The 21,498-nt window shown below is 44.9% G+C and overlaps 3 protein-coding genes across 7 annotated transcripts; 1 reads left to right on the top strand and 2 right to left on the bottom strand.

Moving 5' to 3' along the window:
• The first annotated feature begins 224 nt into the window (after positions 1–224).
• Positions 225–4,434, top strand: LOC109773216 (protein PHOSPHATE STARVATION RESPONSE 3). Of its 3 annotated transcripts, none has more exons than XM_073501071.1 (8): positions 225–493; positions 1,772–2,346; positions 2,493–2,706; positions 2,799–2,875; positions 2,964–3,003; positions 3,183–3,249; positions 3,348–3,417; positions 3,636–4,434. In XM_073501071.1, exons 2-8 carry the CDS (start codon positions 1,822–1,824, stop codon positions 3,801–3,803), a joined length of 1,161 nt encoding a protein of 386 aa, XP_073357172.1. In that variant the 5' UTR covers positions 225–493; positions 1,772–1,821; the 3' UTR covers positions 3,804–4,434. The 3 variants fall into 3 exon arrangements, with proteins under 3 accessions (XP_073357172.1, XP_020187503.1, XP_073357171.1); XM_020331914.4 differs by having other exon boundaries at positions 1,766–2,346; XM_073501070.1 differs by having other exon boundaries at positions 1,728–2,346.
• Positions 4,435–4,507: 73 nt separating this feature from the next.
• Positions 4,508–8,047, bottom strand: LOC109773219 (putative vacuolar cation/proton exchanger 4). 3 transcript variants are annotated; one of them, XM_020331918.3, is made up of 14 exons: positions 7,813–8,047; positions 7,647–7,719; positions 7,395–7,436; positions 7,033–7,251; positions 6,845–6,912; positions 6,731–6,759; positions 6,447–6,643; positions 6,166–6,375; positions 5,908–6,042; positions 5,624–5,740; positions 5,495–5,548; positions 5,284–5,400; positions 5,098–5,194; positions 4,508–4,820 (listed from the first exon to the last, which is right to left on the bottom strand). In XM_020331918.3, exons 2-14 carry the CDS (start codon positions 7,713–7,715, stop codon positions 4,798–4,800), a joined length of 1,377 nt encoding a protein of 458 aa, XP_020187507.2. In that variant the 5' UTR covers positions 7,716–7,719; positions 7,813–8,047; the 3' UTR covers positions 4,508–4,797. The 3 variants fall into 3 exon arrangements, with proteins under 3 accessions (XP_020187507.2, XP_040247935.1, XP_040247936.1); XM_040392001.2 differs by having other exon boundaries at positions 7,647–8,047; XM_040392002.3 differs by having other exon boundaries at positions 7,033–7,256; positions 7,647–8,044.
• Positions 8,048–9,263: 1,216 nt separating this feature from the next.
• Positions 9,264–12,269, bottom strand: LOC109773211 (uncharacterized). The gene is made up of 4 exons (XM_020331907.4): positions 11,948–12,269; positions 11,509–11,739; positions 10,493–11,029; positions 9,264–10,390 (listed from the first exon to the last, which is right to left on the bottom strand). The coding sequence occupies exons 1-4, from the start codon at positions 12,170–12,172 to the stop codon at positions 9,548–9,550; spliced, it is 1,836 nt and encodes a 611-aa protein (XP_020187496.3). The 5' UTR covers positions 12,173–12,269; the 3' UTR covers positions 9,264–9,547.
• Between the last annotated feature and the right edge of the window lie 9,229 nt (positions 12,270–21,498).

Raw genomic sequence — 21,498 nt, 5'->3', positions numbered from 1 at the left:
GCTTGGTAGTACAAATATTGCTAGGATAGAAAAACTCAACTCGCAAATGACATCAACTTAGATAGGATTGCTCTTCTTTTTTCCTCGTAAAATAAACCTACAAAAAAAAGTTATTCGGGGAAAAAAAACCGGGTACCATACCGGCCTGCATGCATGATTAAAATGTGGCGATAGATAAACAAACCTTGGACAGTACCACAAGTAAGAAAGAGCATAGCAGCAGCAAAGGCAAGAGAAAGCAACTGCATATTGTTAACTAACTCCAGAGAGTTGTGAGAGGGAAGCCAAGGCAATCAAGCGTCCAATTAAGATGGTGCACTGAAAAGGCAGGATGGAGGCTTAATTTATAGCGGGACAGAGACACAGGGAGCTTCTGGACGAACACGGAGAGAGAGAAGACAGAGGGATCATCGGAGGAAGAGGAGGACTGGCGGCTGATTTGGCACTGAATCTCTTACCTCTTCCCGAGACCAGACTCCTCTTGGATTTTCAGGTGAGAAATGAAGCTTCCATCTGCATTCCCATGGATTTCTAGGCACTGATCCAGTCCTAGTTGTGCTCTTCTCCTTGCCAAATAGAGTAATTCTGCTTTGTGTTCTTGTTCATTTGGGATGCTAATGGCTCATCTGCGCTCTCTCCCCGCGGCAAAGGAAATTTGCCCATTTCTTGTGTCGTGTTTCATGTGCCCTTTTGATTTCTGCGTTTACATTTTGTCCTGCTTATGGGAAGGAACCATCATCAAGTTTTGGTAGGAGTAGCTTTTTTCCGGAAAGGGGATAGCCCCGGCCAGGTTTTGGTAGCTTAATAAATCTTCCCTAGCAGAAGAAGATTAGTCAAGTTTGGCACTGGGTTTATATATTTTCTAAATTTTGCATAAGTGCATCCATCTATTTGTCCCAAGTGAAAATTTATAAAGTTCGACGAGTTTATAGAAAACAATAGGAACATTCACAATAACAAAAATATCTGATGTCAAAATATATCCAGTGATGAATCTAACGGTATTGATTTGGAATTGTGTATGTCAATGATTTCTTTATAAACCCCCTCAAAAAAATGATTTCTTTATAAACTTGGTCAAAGTTTAGAAAGTTTGACTTGAGACAAAACTAATGTCCAGATTAAATAGAAACGGAGGGAGTGTCTATTCTCTCCCTGTACGTGAGTTTGATTTCATGGTTTGTGAAAAGAAGTTTTAGACATGACCGTAGCAATCATAGGAAGCAAACGATCATCTCTACTCTTATAAAAAATGGAGTTGGTGATGATGGTGTGCCTGCCATCCCGCAACATAGGCCGTCCGATCTATATCTGATGGATAGGAAGGAAACTATGACAATTTTGCAAAAAGATACCCGCACTCCTTTCCACATTTGCAGATAAGGCCTTCCCTTGTTCATCTTTATCTCCCAAAAGATAAACTACTCATATAAATGCATCTTGATGTTCCGTGCAATGCACGGGCATCTTGCTAGTTACCTCTGAAATATGAGTGGCTATCGTTGAAGGGTCTAAATCATCTGGGAATATTCTTATGTCCCTTATGTACACTCTTTTAGCATATTTCTTAGGTCAATCTGGATCATTCTATTGATAGACTAGTACTCCCAAGTCAAATAATGCTTTGTTTTTCTTCATAAATGATGTCCACTGGACAAGATTAGACTTCCTGCGCCCATATTTATGAACAATTTTTCATTTACATATTGAAATACATTGTTTGACAGGCTTTGGAACTTATATTGTGCTTGACTGGATATTTAAGCTGTAGGGTTGGACTGGAGCAAGCTTTCCATCTCAATTCTCATTTTCTAAGGCACAATGAGCACACAGAGTGTAATTCCTGTGAAACATTTCATTGCTCCTGACATCAGGGCTCACACCTGCAATGCTCCACAACCTTCAGTCCATCAAATGTTCAATGCTAAATCCGATATTTACAGTTCGGCAGATGATACTTCCCGAGTCTCGTATGCTGACCTATCAGACCCGAATTCATCCAGCTCTTCCACATTCTGCACAAGCATGTACTCATCGTCGTCGACAAAACCCAGTGGATTTTCTTTCCTGCCCCATCCTTCTAAATGTGAGCAGCAGCAGGTATCAGCTGCAAAATCATCGAGCTCTTCTTTGCTGTTTGCTGCTGATCCAAGCACTGGCGTTCATGGTGATCTTGAACATCCACTTGATCTCAAGGACTTCCTTAACCTCTCCGGCAACGCTTCTGACAGTAGCTTCCGTGGAGGAGGCAATGCCATGGATTTCAGTGAGCAGCTGGAGTTTCAGTTCTTGTCTGAACAACTTGGGATTGCCATCACCGACAACGAGGAGAGCCCTCGGTTAGATGTGAGTACCTTTAGGTCCATGGTTGATCCTTCACTTAACATCATTATCTGAGTATTTCTTCAACTAGCTTCTTGAGTTCACATGCACCTTTATCTTGGCTAAGTTCAGATTTTAACTAGTCATTTTCCATATAAATCATTGCTTAGGACATATATGGCATACCGCCGCAATGCTCACCTAGTCTAGTATCCCCTTCCTCTGACCATGAGGATCTGCGCAGTGGGGGTTCTCCGGTTGAAGCCCAGTTGACGTCATCACATTCTTCATCTGGAGCAACATGTAGCAAAACGAGAATGAGATGGACACTTGAGCTCCATGAGCGTTTTGTGGAGGCTCTGAAAAAGCTCGGAGGACCGGAAAGTAGGGTGATCCCTCTGTTAAATTTTTGGGGTAATTTTTCTTGAAAATAGAACCGTCCCTTAGATGTTTTGTTCCATGTACATATCTTCCAGAGGCAACTCCCAAGGGTGTGCTGAAGCTTATGAAGGTAGAAGGCTTGACAATCTTTCACGTAAAGAGCCATTTGCAGGTAAATGGCCAAATATCTTTAAATGCATACTCACAAACATATCATCACATTACGATGTTTATACACAACTTGTTATTTCAAAATGCAGAACTATCGACATGTGAAGTATATTCCGGAGAAAAAAGAAGGTAAGACAACTAAGGTGAAGGGAAAATCAATACAGATTAAGTGTAAAATAATTTCTGAATATTTGACATAGTGGCAGTTGTTTTCATTCATAATCTTGTCATTCTCATGAAAAGTTGCTTTGAGTTGTAATTTTGTCATTCTCATGAAGTTTTTTTTTTTGGCTCCATGCTAAATCTAGTGAAGAGACCATGTTCAGAAGATAACAACGCAAAATCAGCATCTGGAATTGATTCTGGCAACAAGAAGTATCTCCCTCTCCAGAACTTGCTATCTCTTTTTATGTTAGCATGAGGGGCATGCAAAAACTGTGTCATCAAAGTTCACATCGATTTCCATTTCTTAGGAGTTTTCAAATGGCGGAAACTCTACGGATGCAAATGGAGGTTCAGAAACAGCTCCATGAGCAACTAGAGGTAACAGTGTGATAAGAAGATGTTGATAGGTTCAGAAACAGTTCTTGGTTAATCTATATAAGCATACTGCAACTTATCTTTGCAAGCCTTTGTCAGCATTCTTGGTTAATCTATGCTTTACCTATTTGATAAGAAGAATTATTTTTATTAGTCATCACATATATTCAGAAAAACTCGTAGCTTATCAGCAGTGTTAACTTTGTTGTTTTGGCCATCAGGTGCAAAGGGAATTACAGCTGCGCATAGAGGAGCATGCAAGATATTTGCAGCAGATACTAGAACAACAGAAGGCCAGAAAATCTACGGTGCCGAAACCAGAGGAGAAAACAGAGGTCAACACCACTTCAGCTCCGCCGCTGAAGCGTAAAATTTCAGACACCGAATAGAACACAACTCGCAGATGGATAGCAGAAGGCCAGAGCTACAACTTGATCTTGAAAGTGAACCATGATGAACGATAATGGTGCATGCTTTAACCCTCTTGCCATGTAGAGTTCTAGTGCTTGCAATTGCATATATCATGTTTTTCTTGAATATACCTTATGACAAGGTCCATCCATTAATGCTGAAATAGGTTCTAGCTAAGCCATTGTATATAATTAGTTCTGCTGCTTGTTTCCATGAAAAAACAAGATATTCTCATATGTAATTAAACTAGCGTTGTATTTCAAACATAAATGTCGCATTGCTCCCTGTTCATGCTCATGAGCATCTTAAGCATCCAAGATAAACTGAATTAAATCAAAGTTTGAGGTTGCGATGTGAACCCTACATATGGGGAGTACTGCGACGAGATGATGCGCGTGGCACTGGACACTACGGACATCCTGGCGGCATGCCTGGACGTTACAGACGTCCTGAGCACCCTAAACGCCTTCGTCGCTTGGATTGCGAAGGGCCGTGGCAAAGGTAGCCAGGAGGGAGAAAAGGAATCAGGTGGTCTCTAAGAAGTATACCATCTAAGCCTCTAAGGAGTTGACGCAATTTCGATGGGTTTGAATTTGATGGAATGGAATAAGTTGAACCCGATGTTTTGATTGATCTTACATGTTATGTAATGATGAGACCTGCACTTGATGCAATTAGTTGGTAAAAAATACCAAAACTAAAATATTGTTTCAACTTTCATTCTTTGCTGGTACCATAACAAGAGAATCTGCCTACACAACTTCATACTTTTTTACCTGTATTGCCTATCTACAAAAATGGATGTGCGGCTTTCTGAAAAGACTTTCAAGAATGGATGCGCTTGAAAGACCTCTAAATGTGAGGAAACACTGCGAAATTAGTCAAAAATACACAAATAGTCCCTGTCCTGATTGCAAATGTTGTCACATCGTAGACATCTTCTGTAGAATCCATGGGATCATCCAGGTACTGCTAGTTTTGCGCAGGGTTATTACCTGCAGGTAAAAATTTGGAATATTAGTGAATTGTGTAAATTAATCAAAATACAAATCTTTCTTGTTTTCTTATTGGGTGTGTATTTTGAGATTCATGAAAATAATATTTAGAGCAGCCTTGTTTGTAGCTAAATGCCCAACTACTGAAAATTCATGCAGCACAAACACTAATCAACCATGTACCCGAACCCGGTGGCTTTAATCAAAGCCATGCATAAAGCCTTTGATCTGAAAGATAAAAGAACAGGCAGAGGAAGTGCAGAAGTGAAGAACTTGCCATCAGGATCCTGATCGGAATGTACATAGAAACTAGCAGCGACTATCAGATAGCATAGAAACAGCATCAACCCTTTTAAGCAATTTGAAGTCCCATCCTGGAAATTGGGAGAAAAATAGAAGAGTGAATTCTCGCAAAAGCAAGACAGAGATCTTAAAGAATGCTACCAGTATATAATTTTAGTACCTGCAACAAAAATGCGACAACCAGTACCGTCATTAAGAGGCTTGCGGTCTCGAAGAGATGAAAGTTCAAGTCCATGGGCTGGCCCATCATCCACCCTATCACTACACAAAATGGTATCTGCAAAATGAGATGCAGAGCAATCTGTCAGTAAAACAATAGCTGATAAATTCAGATAAATGCCAGTAAGGCACAAACGGTTCGACCAACCTACCCCAAACATGGACATTTGTGTTGATGACCCTATTGCAACTCCCAGGGAAAGATCCTATAAGAAAAATATAAGAACCTTATGTGATCTGTCGGAATGGAAAGACTGCTAAGAATTTTAAACTTCTCTTACTAATTTATCTTTCATTGCGAACATGACCGCACTAGCATGTTCTGCAGCATTCCCCACAATTGGAAGTAAAATAACACTGATGAACGCAACCGGTATATTCCAAGCCTGTGAAGCCCCCTGATAAATTTGCAAGGTTAATATTACCATTTTTTTAAGGGAAGTAATAAGTCAGTACAAATCACATAATCTGTTTCCATGAGGATAAATGCATATATGTATCTGTTAAGTAATCATAATCAACATAAGTGAACATACTCATCTAGTGGATCAGTCAGAGAGCTTACGTCGATTGCATTAACTAAGTAGTCAGAGAGTACTGAGATCCAAATTGTCAAAATTGCAAGCCAGGCAATGGCTTCCCATTTTGAAATGTCAGGAGCTTCATTGTTGTCAGCATCCCCTACATTCTCACCTCTTCCCTGGTACAATCAAATGCACATATGTAACTCAGAAACTTGAAAAAGAAAATATGGAGAAATAGCAAGCCCAGCAAAACATCATTCGTAAACTATGCATATCAGTATGGGCAATCCATCACTTACTTGATTAGATTCCTCGCGACGGCGACTGGTTGTCAGTTCAAAGTAGATGTAGCAAGCGTAAGCAACAAGCATGACGCAGCTGCTGAACCTTGACAAGGCTAGTCCTGACTTTCCAGAGTGGACTTCTGAATGAGTGTAATGCAGCACAGTAGGAGGCAGCAGCCCCAATACGGCCATCAAAAGCAGCCCAGAGCTCACTACTGCCTCTGACTGCAACAACAACACAGAATGAGCACTCTCATCTACATTGTGCAAATCTGTGAACAGACAAGAATGGTCACCTTGCTGAATTTCTGCTCAGTTTTGCCACAAGTGACCCCTCCACTGAAAAATGCGCAACCGAGAACCAGAAGCAAGTTTGACAGGATGGACCCTAGCAGAGACTGCTGGACAACTCGTAACTTTCCGCTCCTTAGCGCATGGATCGATATAATCAACTCGGTTGCATTGCCAAATGTAGCATTCAGAAGGCCCCCAACTGCATGCACATGAAATTTGTCAAGCCAACGACAATTAGAATGCTACTTGGATCAGAATGCTTCAAAGAAGAGCAACAGAGTGAGACCTGTTGGGCCTGTGAAGAATGCTAACTGCCTGCAGTAAGAAGCAGAGTGTCAGATGTTCGTTCAGTAAGATCAATAAGGACCACCAAACAAGTGTGAAAACTGTAACAAATTACTCGGTGGCGAAACCCAGTCGCTCCGCCAAAGGAATAATGCCCAACAGAGTCAGGGGAAACACCCAGCCCTTCAACAGAAACAAAGGAGTAATAGTGTAATATCAGGACAAGAAAACAAAAAAAATGCAGCATAAAGCAGATACTAACACAAATTGATGAAACACTTGGATGCAATTTAGCACACATACATTGTTTCCTGTCATGTCCTTGACAACGATCGCCACAAAGCCAGACGGTATCAACAGGTTGAGCTTTGACTTGAGCAGCACAAACTTCAGGCTACCAAACATCCCCAAATTCCCAGGGCCTGCATTTCTCTCAAAGCCGCCAGTTCTGCGGGACAGCGCTTCCGAGGCAATAAGCGTGTCGTCGTCGAATTCGTCTGCTCCATCGGAGAATGTGGATGCCTGTTCTATAGGAAGATCAACGAGAGCAAATCCAGTGAATAAGTATGGAGACACGAAAACCAAAAACATAGAAAAAACCTATGCAAATGAGGAATGTATGATGAATGCACTAGACGGTAAGGAAAATTGTTGTGATCACTCACTTGAATGGCAGACTTCTGGCCATTTCCATTGATCCTGTCCATCTGTGAATCAATGGAAACCATTAACTGTATAGCAATTAGTTGGTTAATATTAATTGATCATTCCCACCCGATTGCCATGTTAATTATTGCAATATCTCAATCAATTCTCGGGTTGATTTGGGTCGACCGGAAGTAATTACTACAGAATGCAGAACAGGAAAAACAAAAAAGAATGCAGAACAGGAAAGGAGACGGATGGGAGAACGAAACCTGATGGAAGTTTTGACGGCCGGGCAAGAGCCGCCGGGAGTCGGAGCCGGCCGCCGCCGTGGACGTCATCGTCCTGATCCACGGATGAAAGCCGGATGCGGGGACGTAATCCTCATGGATAAATCGCAAGAATAGGAGGGAGATGATGGGGAGAAATTAATATTACCTGATCTCCTGCGAAATGCGCTTTTATATATATCTCCTAAAACCTGATCCTAGTTAGGGCGCTCGTCATCCATGAAGGAATCATGACGAAGAGGAGGACGAGAGGTGAGATGCGTGCATGGTCAGGTTAGGTTGGAGACGGGTACGGCACCACCTCGCCCCCACCAAAATCCACCTCTGTCTCAGGTTTCTTTTAGGTCGTGGTTTGGAAGAGAGAGAGAGAGAGAACTGGGAGAGTCTAGAGAGAGAACGTCAGTTTTAAGGGCCGCCTATTCATTCATTGCCTGAATATTTTTCAATCGGTTGATTTTTTCAGCTGTTGATCCGACGGTCGGCATCTTCCTCCTCTCGACCCTCCGTATCACCGTGCCCGTGGTCAGACGTCAACCCTCTTCCTCCCTCCTCGTCTCAGCCCCGGGCCTGCCTTCAGAATTTTTCATCAAAAACAACTGACACGAAGTGTGTTTTCAGGCCACTGAAATTTAGCAAATGCATAGTTCTAATGGCGGCCCGGGTGAATGGCTGAGCTCTTCACATCTAAGAGCATCTCCAAAAGAGGCGCTAAAAGTAGCCCGCGCTGGAAAAAACGTTAATTTAGCGCGCGGAGCATCTTCGACAGACGCTGCAAAAGCCAGCACGCTGTAAAATCCATCCAGGGCGCTGGGAATTTCTGCATCGCACGCGGGATATTTGGTGCGCGGCGTACAGCGCGCTGGACAATTTGAAGCGCGAAGACGAACTGCTCCGCTTCCTCTGCTCGTCCCGCCTCGAGCTCACCGCTGTAGGGGCTGCAGCGCGCCGCCGCCGGCCGCGGCCACTCCTATGCGTTCTCGTCTCTGCTCGTCCTAGCACGGGACGGAGCCGACGCTGCCCTTCTACTCGCCGGCTGCAGCTCGCCGCCTCGAGTTCGCTGGCCGGGAGCGCGTGCCGGCCAGGAGCCGCCGTTACCCTTCTGCTAGCTTGCTCCAACGATTAAGGGAAGCTAGCTAGCTCGGATTTGCGATTCACAGCAAGCTAGCTCGCGTGCGGAGGCCGGCGAAAAATGATTTGCAAGGTCAGCAAGCTAGCTTGCTCCAACCATTGGGGACCCAATTGCGTTTTTGTTTTGATCAGATGGACTTATTTGTAAATGTTTAGGGATCTGTTTGTTGTAGATATATTTGTGGTGCTTTATTTTTTAGGGCGTCTGCTGGACTGCTGCGCGCTGTCCTTTGCGCGCTATATTTTTGTGCCTCTGCTGGACTGAATCGGCCACGGCGCGCTAAAATTACTAAAATGGCGCTGTAAAATTATTTTAGCGCGCCATTTATTTGGGCTTCCGTTGGAGATGCTCTAAGAGTGGAAGAACACAGCAGTAGTAGGGCCAGTTTTTTGCAAAGGAGCCCCCGGTGTTAAGGGGGAAACATGCAAGAGTTGGAACAATAGTACTAGGATATTAAACACATTGCAAGATAAGAAAATGGAGATGATCATTCAAGAGACAGGATACAGTGATTTACTGAAGTCTCACGTAATACTGCAGATACATCGGAGCGTTCCTCGGATCAATAATGCTACAAGGAGCCACAGTTGATATATGTCCTCGAGAGGCTAGAAAACTTAGTTGAGGTAATACAAAATTTGCAAGACTCGAATTTGCAGGAGTCAAGCTTCGCACCGAAGCGTGATTGTTCGTTTGGTAAGCTTTGGTGATGGTACGAGGTAGCTCCGCAAGATGTGACCCCAAGAACATCCGGTTATCCTCTCCGTGACTGTGGCTTTCCTCTCCTGGAGTTACTGGATCCGGCCTTCTTCTCGTCGCCCCTCTTGCTGAACCCGGTTAGAACCTTCTTTGCCTTCGACCATTGCTGAACTGACTCTTCGTTTCTCATGAACGGGCAGACTTCACTGATTGTAATCTTTGGGACCACACACGGTTCTTCTACCTTGTTGCTCTCGTCGTGCCCTCGGGTTTCATGACCAGCTGAACCAATTGTTGTTCCAGCGGATGGTGTTCCCGTGGAGCTCAGTAAGTTCTGCTCAGACGAGGGCTGAGTTATAGCCGCCGGGGATTCCAAAGATGTCATACCTAATGATGTCACTTCCCTCCTGGCTTCGGTGCATGCGACAGAGGTCTCAGTAGCAGGTTCAAGTTTTGGTGGTGCTGGGCTGATGTTCGGCAATATCTGCGATATACTGAAAGATGTAGCCCCCATGCCTCCTACAAGATCTCTCCAGGCAGACTTCTGAGTCCACACAGAACCCTTTTTAGGTTCAGCAGTAGGAAGCTCATTTTGTGAACCTTCGTTTTTGGTAGAACGACCTGTTAGAGCGTCAACACCTTCAAGACCAGCAGAACTTTTAGCTCTATCAAGTACGGAAGAGAAACCATGTGTTCCTTTTCCTGACAAAACAGAGGATTTTTGTTCATTTTGGATGGCTACTGCCACAGATGGCAAAGACCTCCCTGTAGTCCTCCTGTCTGCATTCATTGAAGTAGACTGCTTCTGGTTTCTAGGTTCAGATAAATCCTCTGGTTTCTGTCTCTTCTTTTGTGGAGAAATCTCATCAAAATGCTGACGTTTTCTGAACCGCTCGTCCTAATATTTAGAAATTAATTAGGAGTGTTCTTGCACATAATTGAATGGAAAAATTGTGCATCACAGGAAAATTATTCAGGCAAGTAACTGCAATATGCATACCTTATTCACTGCTTGGTTTGCCCTATTTAACTGTGCAGCTGAGTTGTTGGCCTTGCGAGGAGCAATGTTGATCACAAGGTCATCATCCAATTCTTCTTCAGAAGGATCGTCTGTTTCTTCCATTTGGAGGTCATCCAAATCTTCTTCAGGAGTTTCTGTTGTTTCTTCCATTGGTAAATCATTGTCGGAATCAGAGGGTTCTGTCTCCGTATCAGAGGGTTCTGTCTCAGCATTAGAGGGTTCTGTCTCAGCATCAGACGGTTCCATGATGTTAACAACATCACCTTGTTTCTGCAGTTCCGATGAATCGATTTGCTCAGTGTCCTTCTCAAAGAGCTTACTCATCACAGAATTCATGATGTTGCGCTCCTTCTCATATGCAACACGATTAAGAACAGCAGCATATTCTTCATTAGCTTTCTCAGGAGGTCCACAGTGCTCCTCGCAGTCACAGAAATGAATTGGGTAGGAAGGGACTTCAATATTTCTGAAACTGTATTTGTGCTTTCCACTGCCTTTAAAAGGCAAAGGTTTCAGCTGCAAAACAGATCATTGGTTAGGAGAATGAATGTCAAGGAAATAACGGAAACATTAGATGATCATTTCGGTGGGAAATGCACAGCTGCTATTTTGATCAATATACTGCATGATAACTACCCTTTTACCATTGCTGTTTCTGTTACAACCAGTCTCAACAAGATATTTATCTACACACAAATTTCATACTGAATTGCTATTTCTCATTCAAAACCTAATCTTACAAATTACACCTGCTAAGTTTGTCTCATATTCCGTAAAATGAACCTGATTCAAGCATCAGCTCATGGTTATGAAAAAAAAAAGGTACAACGAAGCAATTCCAAGAACATGCTATCAATCATCAGGAGGAATGGCATACTATTACTTGCATGGTCACACCTATTTGCAGAGACTAAAGAAACTACAGAACACACGATTTGGAAAATTCATCAAAACAGTCAGACCAAAGAATTATGCAACACAGAGAGACAACTCACCTTCCTCAATCTCGGGAAGTAGATGTTAAGCTTTGAACTTTCCAGAGCATCCTTCTCCAGCTTCCGCTTCTCCTTCTCCTCCTGCTTGTCCACATTATCTTCCGCATGCATTTCTTGAGCAGCTGCCGCCGCCGCCGCCTCCTGCTCCCATTCTCGCTTCAGCCGAACGAGGTAGTGCTCCTTGGCCTTCTCCAGTTTCAGCTTCCCTCCTTTCCATTTGCACCCATTGTACTACACGCAAATTAACATCTTCTCAGAAATTCTCAGCGCAACCACGAAACGCGACATCAAACAGCAGGCCAAAATCTCGTTCACCTCCAGCAAAGGCGCTAATTAGGACGAACGGATAGAATTAACAAGCCCCAATCTGCTACTATTAACAAAGATGGTTTCCCTCGGGGAAAAAATGAGATGGTTGGATGGGGTGGCGGATGCTTACGGTGGAGAAGAGCTTGGCCAGGGCCTTGTGGGAGGGGCATTGGAAGTCGACGTAGGCGAAGCTGCGGCCGCTGGTGCGCACGAACTCGACGCCGGCGACGCGGCCGATGGAGCCGAACACGGCCTCCAGGTCGGCCGCGGACACGCCCTCCGCCAGCCCGCCCACGAATAGCCGCGTGGTGACGGCGCCACCGCCGTCTGCCTCCGCCGCGGCCGTCGCCGCCATGAGAAAACTGTGTTCGCGGAGCGCAAGACGGTGGCGGCGGCGAGGGCAGGGCAAGGGCGAACAGAAGGGGGAGCCGCGTGGCTGTAAGATTCGTGCGGTGCCAGCGTCGATGGCTGAGGGGGTTCCTTTCTCGCGGGGCTGTGGTCGGTGGCTGGAAGGTGGGACCCAGGAGCTGACGTGGTGACAGGTACACTGGCTTCGGTTGGGCTTAGATTGGGCCAAATTGTAGACCCGAATGGTAGCCCTAAGAGAGAGATGCCTTTAACGTTGTGTTGTGCGTATGAAGATGTTGCCGTATTGTGGAGTCCAGTCTTAGGCCTTGTACAATGGGCGATGCTTAGAGAGGTGCTTAGAAAAATAAACCGAATTTTTCTGAAGCACCGGTGCCTATTTCTACAGGAGAGACGCTTAGTTAAGCGTCTACCCTGTGCAAATAAGCACCGGTGCTTAAGGAAAGCCTGGTTTATTTCACTAAGCACTTTCCCTAAGCATCTCTCATTGTACAAGGCCTTACGGTCAAGTCGCCGCTCGGCGCCTGAACTGGGCCAAACAACAGAAAGTCGACGAGCACCTTCTCGCAACGATGATGTCGACGAATCTTCAAGTGAAGGTGGCGAGCTTTGGCCTGATCGACTGCTAAGAACATCTCTGTCAGACCCCTATCGTGGTCCCTTATCGCACGTTTACAGTTCACGGAAAACGCATTTTACGGGCTCGTGAATGTTCTTTTTTACAGTTTCGCTATGTGGAATATGTTCGACCGCAATCCCCGCGAGCCCGCAAAACACGTGATTTTTTCTGAATTTGACACATATCTCACATATTACACAGAATTATGAATTCAAATAACATAAAATATGAATATATGAATCCAAATTACAATAATTATTCAAATCACAGAGTGAAACTAATAATTCAATACAACAATGATGCCGATCACACATGAATTAAAGGAAATGAATGTAAAATTGGCCGATGCCTTTGCCAATGGTACTTAATGACTTTGGTCATGCCTTTGCCAATGATGCTCAATGAGATCCAGTTGATGGTGGATGTTTGCATCTTTAATCTGCCGGTATGTCTGAAGGAATGCTTGTATGCGGTCAGGGTCTCTCTAGCTGGCTTCACACGGCTACCGACATTGTCGTAGAAGAACTCCAAGTTTATGTCCCTCTCATCTTCGATGGTCATGTTGTGAATAATCACACAACATGTCATGATGTTGTTCAGGGTTTGATTGTCCCAAAACGAGCAGGACCACGAACAATAGCAAATCTAGATTGCAAAACCCTGAAGGCTCTTTCAATATCTTTTCGGGCAGCCTTTTGTACCTTTGTAAATTCAATATGCTTCTTAGTTTTAGGCCTTTTGATGCTCTCGACAAATGTACACAAGAAGGTAAATACCATCTGCAAGATAGTACCCCTTTGTGTACTCATGCCCATCAACCGTGAAGTTGCAAGCAGGAGCATCACCACTAGCAAGTTTAGTAAACAAATGAGACCGTTGCAACACATTGATATCATTGAGAGTATATGGTATACCAAATAAAACAATGCTAAATCCATAAATCTTCGGATGCTACGGCCTCTAGCACAATTGTTACATCACGAGACTTGCCACAGTACTGCCCGTGCCATGCCTTCAGGCAGTTTTTCAATTCCAATGCATGCAATCAACACTTCCTAGCATGCCGGGTCAACCTCGCTTCTCATTTACTGCCTTCAACTTTTTTGCGTCTTCCTTGTTGGGTGCACAAAGATAGACAGGACCAAAGACGCGGATGATCACTTTGGCAAACCTACACATTGACTCAATTGTAGTATCTTCGCCAATGCGAAGATACTCGTCGACATAGTCAGCCGGAAATGCCATATGCAGTCACTCGCATAGCTGCAAAGATTTTTTGATAAGCGCTAAAACCCGACAAGCCTGCAACGTTTCTCCTTTGAGTAAAAAACCGAGAATTGCCCTCGCAAGTTTGCACAATTTTTACGAAGAGGGATCGGCGCATTTGATAGCTTCTCCGGAATAGGTGCGGTGGATAGGTAGGATTGTCCGCAAAGTAGTCTTGCATCAACATCATGTTCCCGAGATGGTGGTTATTGCGAGGGATGCAAAGACGACCGATGGTCGATCCTCGCCATCTCTTGTGGTTTCGATCCTCGACCTCCTTCACGGCTAGGACCTGTTGGAAATATGCCCTAGAGGCAATAATAAATGGTTATTATTATATTTCTTTGTTCATGGTAATTGTCTATTGTTCATGCTATAATTGTATTGTCCGGAAATCGTAATACATGTGTGAATACATAGACCATAAAGTGTCCCTAGTAAGCCTCTAGTTGACTAGCTCGTTGATCAACAGATAGTCATGGTTTCCTGACTATGGACATTGGATGTCATTGATAACGGGATCACATCATTAGGAGAATGATGTGATGGACAAGACCCAATCCTAAGCATAGCATAAAAGATCGTGTAGTTTCGTTTGCTAGAGCTTTTCCAATGTCAAGTATCTTTTCCTTAGACCATGAGATCGTGCAACTCCCGGATACCGTAGGAGTGCTTTGGGTGTGCCAAACGTCACAACGTAACTGGGTGACTATAAAGGTGCATTACGGGTATCTCCGAAAGTGTCTGTTGGGTTGGCACGGATCGAGACTGGGATTTGTCACTCCGTGTGACGGAGAGGTATCTCTGGGCCCACTCGGTAATGCATCATCATAATGAGCTCAATGTGACTAAGGCGTTAGTCACGGGATCATGCATTGCGGTACGAGTAAAGAGACTTGCCGGTAACGAGATTGAACAAGGTATTGGGATACCGACGATCGAATCTCGGGCAAGTAACATACCGATTGACAAAGGGAATTGCATACGGATTGATTGAATCCTCGACACCGTGGTTCATCCGATGAGATCATCGTGGAACATGTGGGAGCCAACATGGGTATCCAGATCCCGCTGTTGTTTATTGACCGGAGAGGCGTCTCGGTCATGTCTGCATGTCTCCCGAACCCGTAGGGTCTACACACTTAAGGTCCGGTGACGCTAGGGTTGTAGAGATATATGTATGCGGAAACCCGAAAGTTGTTCGGAGTCCCGGATGAGATCCCGGACGTCACGAGAGGTTCCGGAATGGTCCGGAGGTGAAGAATTATATATAGGAAGTCAAGTTTCGGCCACCGGGAAAGTTTCGGGGGTTACCGGTATTGTACCGGGACCACCGGAAGGGTCCCGGGGGTCCACCGGGTGGGGCCACCTGTCCCGGAGGGCCTCGTGGGCTGAAAGTGGAAGGGAACCAGCCCTTAGTGGGCTGGGGCGCCCCCCTTGGGCCTCCCCCCATGCGCCTAGGGTTGGGAACCCTAGGGGGAGCTTCCCCCTTGCCTTGGGGGGCAAGGCACCCCTTTCCACCCCTTGGCCGCCGCCCCCCCAACCCTAGATGGGTTTTGGCCGCCCCCCCCTCCCAAGGGGGCCTATATAAAGGGGGGAGGGAGGGCAGCAACCTACAGCCTTGGGCGCCTCCCTCCTCCCCTGCAACACCTCTCTCTCTCTCGCAGAAGCTCGGCGAAGCCCTGCCGGAGACCCGCTACATCCACCACCACGCCGTCGTGCTGTTGGATCTCCATCAACCTCTCCTTCCCCCTTGCTGGATCAAGAAGGAGGAGACGTCGCTGCACCGTACGTGTGTTGAACGCGGAGGTGTCGTCCGTTCGGCACTCGGTCATCGGTGATTTGGATCACGGCGAGTACGACTCCGTCATCCACGTTCATTGGAACGCTTCCGCTCGCGATCTACAAGGGTATGTAGATGCACTCCTTTGCCCTCTTTTCTAGTAGACTCCATAGATGCATCTTGGTGAGCGTAGGAAAATTTTAAAATTATGCTACGATTCCCAACAGTGGCATCATGAGCCAGGCCTATGCGTAGTTACTATGCACGAGTAGAACACAAAGCAGTTGTGGGCGTTGAGTTTGCCAATTCTTCTTGCCGCTACTAGTCTTTTCTTGTTTCGGCGGCATTGTAGGATGAAGCGGCCCGGACCGACCTTACACGTACACTTATGTGAGACAGGTTCCACCGACTGACATGCACTAGATGCATAAGGTGGCTAGCGGGTGTCTGTCTCTCCTACTTTAGTCGGAACGGATTCGATGAAAAGGGTCCTTATGAAGGGTAAATAGAAATTGGCAAATCACGTTGTGGTCATACGTAGGTAAGAAACGTTCTTGCTAGAAACCTACAAACCACGTAAAAACTTGCAACAACAATTAGAGGACGTCTAACTTGTTTTTGCAGCAAGTGCTATGTGATGTGATATGGCCAGAAGATGTGATGAATGATATATGTGATGTATGAGATTGATCATATTCTTGTAATAGGAATCATGACTTGCATGTCGATGAGTATGACAACCGGCAGGAGCCATAGGAGTTGTCTTTATTATTTTGTATGACCTGCGTGTCATTGAATAACGCCATGTAAATTACTTTACTTTATTGCTAAACGCGTTAGCCATAGAAGTAGAAGTAATCGTTGGCGTGACGACTTCATGAAGACACAATGATGGAGATCATGATGATGGAGATCATGGTGTCATGCCGGTGACGAAGATGATCATGGTGCCCCGAAGATGGAGATCAAAGGAGCATAATGATATTGGCTATATCATGTCACTATTTGATTGCATGTGATGTTTATCATGTTTTTGCATCTTATTTGCTTAGAACGACGGTAGCAAGTAGGATGATCCCTTATAATAATTTCAAGAAAGTGTTCACCCTAACTGTGCACCGTTGCGAAGGTTCGTTGTTTCGAAGCACCACGTGATGATCGGGTGTGATAGATTCTAACGTTCGAATACAACGGGTGTTGACGAGCCTAGCATGTACAGACATGGCCTCGGAACACACGCAATACACTTAGGTTGACTTGACGAGCCTAGCATGTACAGACATGGCCTCGGAACACGGAGGACCGAAAGGTCGAGCATGAGTCGTATAGAAGATATGATCAACATGGAGATGTTCACCGATCTTGACTAGTCCGTCTCACGTGATGATCGGACACGGCCTAGTTAAACTCGGATCATGCTTCACTTAGATGACTAGAGGGATGTCTATCTGAGTGGGAGTTCATTAAATAATTTGATTAGATGAACTCAATTATCATGAACTTAGTCTAAAATCTTTACACTATGTCTTGTAGATCAAATGGCCAACGTTGTCCTCAATTTCAACGCGTTCCTAGAGAAAACCAAGCTGAAAGATGCTGGCAGCAACTATACGGACTGGGTCCGGAACCTGAGGCTCATCCTTATAGTAGCCAAGAAAGATTATGTCTTAGAAGCACCGCTAGGTGATGCACCAATCCCACAGAACCAAGACGTTATGAACGCTTGGCAATCACGTGCTGATGATTACTCCCTCGTTCAGTGCGGCATGCTTTACAGCTTAGAACCGGGTCTCCAAAAGCGTTTTGAGAAACATGGAGCATATGAGATGTTCGAGGAGCTGAAACTGGTTTTTCAAGCTCATGCCCGGGTCGAGAGATATGATGTCTCCGACAAGTTCTTCAGCTGTAAAATGGAGGAGAACAGTTCTGTTAGTGAGCACATACTCAGAATGTCTGGGTTGCACAACCGCTTGTCACAGCTGGGAGTTAATCTCCCGGATGACGCGGTCATTGACAGAATCCTCCAGTCGCTTCCACCAAGCTACAAGAGCTTTGTGATGAACTACAATATGCAGGGGATGGAAAAGACCATTCCCGAGGTATATTCAATGCTGAAATCAGCGGAAGGGAAGATCAGAAAAGAACATCAAGTGTTGATGGTGAATAAAACCACTAAGTTCAAGAAGGGCAAGGGTAAGAAGAACTTCAAGAAGGACGGCAAGGGAGTTGCCGCGCCCGGTAAACCAGTTACTGGGAAGAAGTCAAAGAATGAACCCAAGCCCGGGACTGAGTGCTTTTATTGCAAGGGAAGTGGTCACTGGAAGCGGAACTGCCCCAAATATTTAGCGGACAAGAAGAAGGCCGGCAACACCCAAGGTATATGTGATATACAAGTAATTGATGTGTACCTTACCAGTACTCGTAGTAGCTCCTGGGTATTTGATACCGGTGCGGTTGCTCATATTTGTAACTCAAAGCAGGAACTACGGAATAAACGGAGACTGGCAAAGGACGAGGTGACGATGCGCGTCGGGAATGGTTCCAAGGTCGATGTGATCGCCGTCGGCACGCTACCTCTGCATCTACCCACGGGATTAGTTTTAAACCTCAATAATTGTTATTTAGTGCCAGCTTTGAGCATGAACATTGTGTCTGGATCTCGTTTAATTCAAGATGGCTACTCATTTAAATCCGAGAATAATGGTTGTTCTATTTATTTGAGAGAAATGTTTTATGGTCATGCCCCGCTGGTCAATGGTTTATTTTTGATGAATCTCGAACGTGATGTTACACATGTTCATAGTGTGAATACCAAAAGATGTAAAGTTGATAACGATAGTCCCACATACTTGTGGCACTGCCGCCTTGGTCACATTGGTGTCAAGCGCATGAAGAAGCTCCATGCAGATGGACTTTTGGAGTCTCTTGATTATGAATCATTTGACACGTGCGAACCATGCCTCATGGGTAAGATGACCAAGACTCCGTTCTCCGGAACAATGGAGCGAGCAACCAACTTATTGGAAATCATACATACCGATGTGTGCGGTCCAATGAGTGTTGAGGCTCGCGGAGGATATCGTTATGTTCTCACTCTCACTGATGATTTAAGTAGATATGGGTATGTCTACCTAATGAAACACAAGTCTGAAACCTTTGAAAAGTTCAAGGAATTTCAGAGTGAAGTTGAGAATCAACGTGACAGAAAAATAAAATTCTTACGATCAGATCGTGGTGGAGAATATTTAAGTCACGAATTTGGTACACACTTAAGGAAATGTGGAATAGTTTCACAACTCACGCCGCCTGGAACACCTCAGAGAAATGGTGTGTCCGAACGTCGTAATCGCACTCTATTGGATATGGTGCGATCTATGATGTCTCTTACCGATTTACCGCTCTCATTTTGGGGTTATGCTTTAGAGACTGCCGCATTCACTTTAAATAGGGCTCCGTCGAAATCCGTTGAGACAACACCGTATGAATTATGGTTTGGGAACAAACCTAAGCTGTCGTTTCTAAAAGTTTGGGGATGCGATGCTTATGTCAAGAAACTTCAACCTGAAAAGCTCGAACCCAAGTCGGAAAAATGCATCTTCATAGGATACCCTAAGGAAACTATTGGGTATACCTTCTACCTCAGATCCGAAGGCAAGATCTTCGTTGCCAAGAACGGGTCCTTTCTGGAGAAGGAGTTTCTCTCGAAAGAATTGAGTGAGAGGAAAGTGGAACTTGATGAGGTGATAGTCACCCCTTCCGAACCGGAAAGTAGCGGAGCGCGGGAAAATGTTCCTGTGGTGCCTACACCGACTGGGGAGGAAGTTAATGATGATGATCATGAAACTCCGGATCAAGTTACTGAACTTCGTAGGTCCACAAGGACACGTTCCGCACCAGAGTGGTACGGCAACCCTGTCCTGGAAATAATGTTGTTAGACAACGGTGAACCTTCGAACTATGAAGAAGCGATGGCGGGCCCGGATTCCGACAAATGGCTAGAAGCCATGAAATCCGAGATAGAATCCATGTATGAAAACAAAGTATGGACTTTGACTGACTTGCCCGATGAGCGGCGAGCCATAGAAAACAAATGGATCTTTAAGAAGAAGACGGACGCAGATGGTAATGTGACCATCTACAAAGCTCGACTTGTCGCTAAGGGTTATCGACAAGTTCAAGGGGTTGACTACGATGAGACTTTCTCACCCGTAGCGAAGCTGAAGTCCGTCCGAATCATGTTAGCAATTGCCGCATACTATGATTATGAGATATGGCAGATGGACGTCAAAACGGCATTCCTTAACGGCTTCCTTAAGGAAGAGTTGTATATGATGCAGCCGGAAGGTTTTGTCGATCCTAAGAATGCTAACAAAGTATGCAAGCTTCAGCGCTCAATCTATGGGCTGGTGCAAGCATCTCGGAGTTGGAACATTCGCTTTGATGAGATGATCAAAGCGTTTGGGTTTACACAGACTTATGGAGAAGCCTGTGTTTACAAGAAAGTGAGTGGGAGCTCTGTAGCATTTCTCATATTATATGTGGATGACATATTATTGATGGGAAATGATATAGAATTCTTGGAAAGTATAAAGGCCTATTTGAATAAGTGTTTTTCAATGAAGGACCTTGGAGAAGCTGCTTATATATTAGGCATCAAGATCTATAGAGATAGATCAAGACGCTTCATTGGTCTTTCACAGAGTACATACCTTGACAAGATATTGAAGAAGTTCAGTATGGATCAGTCCAAGAAGGGGTTCTTGCCTGTATTGCAAGGTGTGCAATTGAGCACGGCTCAATGCCCGACCACGGCAGAAGATATAGAAGAGATGAGTGTCATCCCCTATGCCTCGGCCATAGGGTCTATTATGTATGCCATGCTGTGTACCAGACCTGATGTAAACCTTGCCATAAGTTTGGTAGGAAGGTACCAAAGTAATCCCGGCAAGGAACACTGGACAGCGGTCAAGAATATCCTGAAGTACCTGAAGAGGACTAAGGATATGTTTCTCGTTTATGGAGGTGACGAAGAGCTCGTCGTAAAGGGTTACGTCGACGCTAGCTTCGACACAGATCTAGATGACTCGAAGTCACAGACCGGATACGTGTATATTTTGAATGGAGGAGCAGTAAGCTGGTGCAGTTGCAAGCAAAGCGTCGTGGCGGGATCTACATGTGAAGCGGAGTACATGGCAGCCTCGGAGGCAGCACAGGAAGCAGTCTGGATGAAGGAGTTCATTACCGACCTAGGGGTGATTCCCAATGCGTCGGGCCCAATGACTCTCTTCTGTGACAACACTGGAGCTATTGCCCTTGCGAAGGAGCCCAGGTTTCACAGGAAGACCAGGCATATCAAGCGTCGCTTCAACTCCATTCGTGAAAGTGTTCAAAATGGAGACATAGATATTTGTAAAGTACACACGGACCTGAATGTAGCAGATCCGTTGACTAAACCTCTCCCTAGGGCAAAACATGATCAACACCAGGACGCAATGGGTGTTCGATTCATCACAATGTAACTAGATTATTGACTCTAGTGCAAGTGGGAGACTATTGGAAATATGCCCTAGAGGCAATAATGAATGGTTATTATTATATTTCTTTGTTCATGGTAATTGTCTATTGTTCATGCTATAATTGTATTGTC

This window comes from Aegilops tauschii, chromosome 6 (assembly GCF_002575655.3).
Source record: "Aegilops tauschii subsp. strangulata cultivar AL8/78 chromosome 6, Aet v6.0, whole genome shotgun sequence".
In the NCBI taxonomy this organism is placed as follows: domain Eukaryota; kingdom Viridiplantae; phylum Streptophyta; class Magnoliopsida; order Poales; family Poaceae; genus Aegilops; species Aegilops tauschii.
The sequence above is the reverse complement of the archived record's forward strand: the minus strand, read 5'-3'. Positions and strand labels throughout refer to the sequence as shown.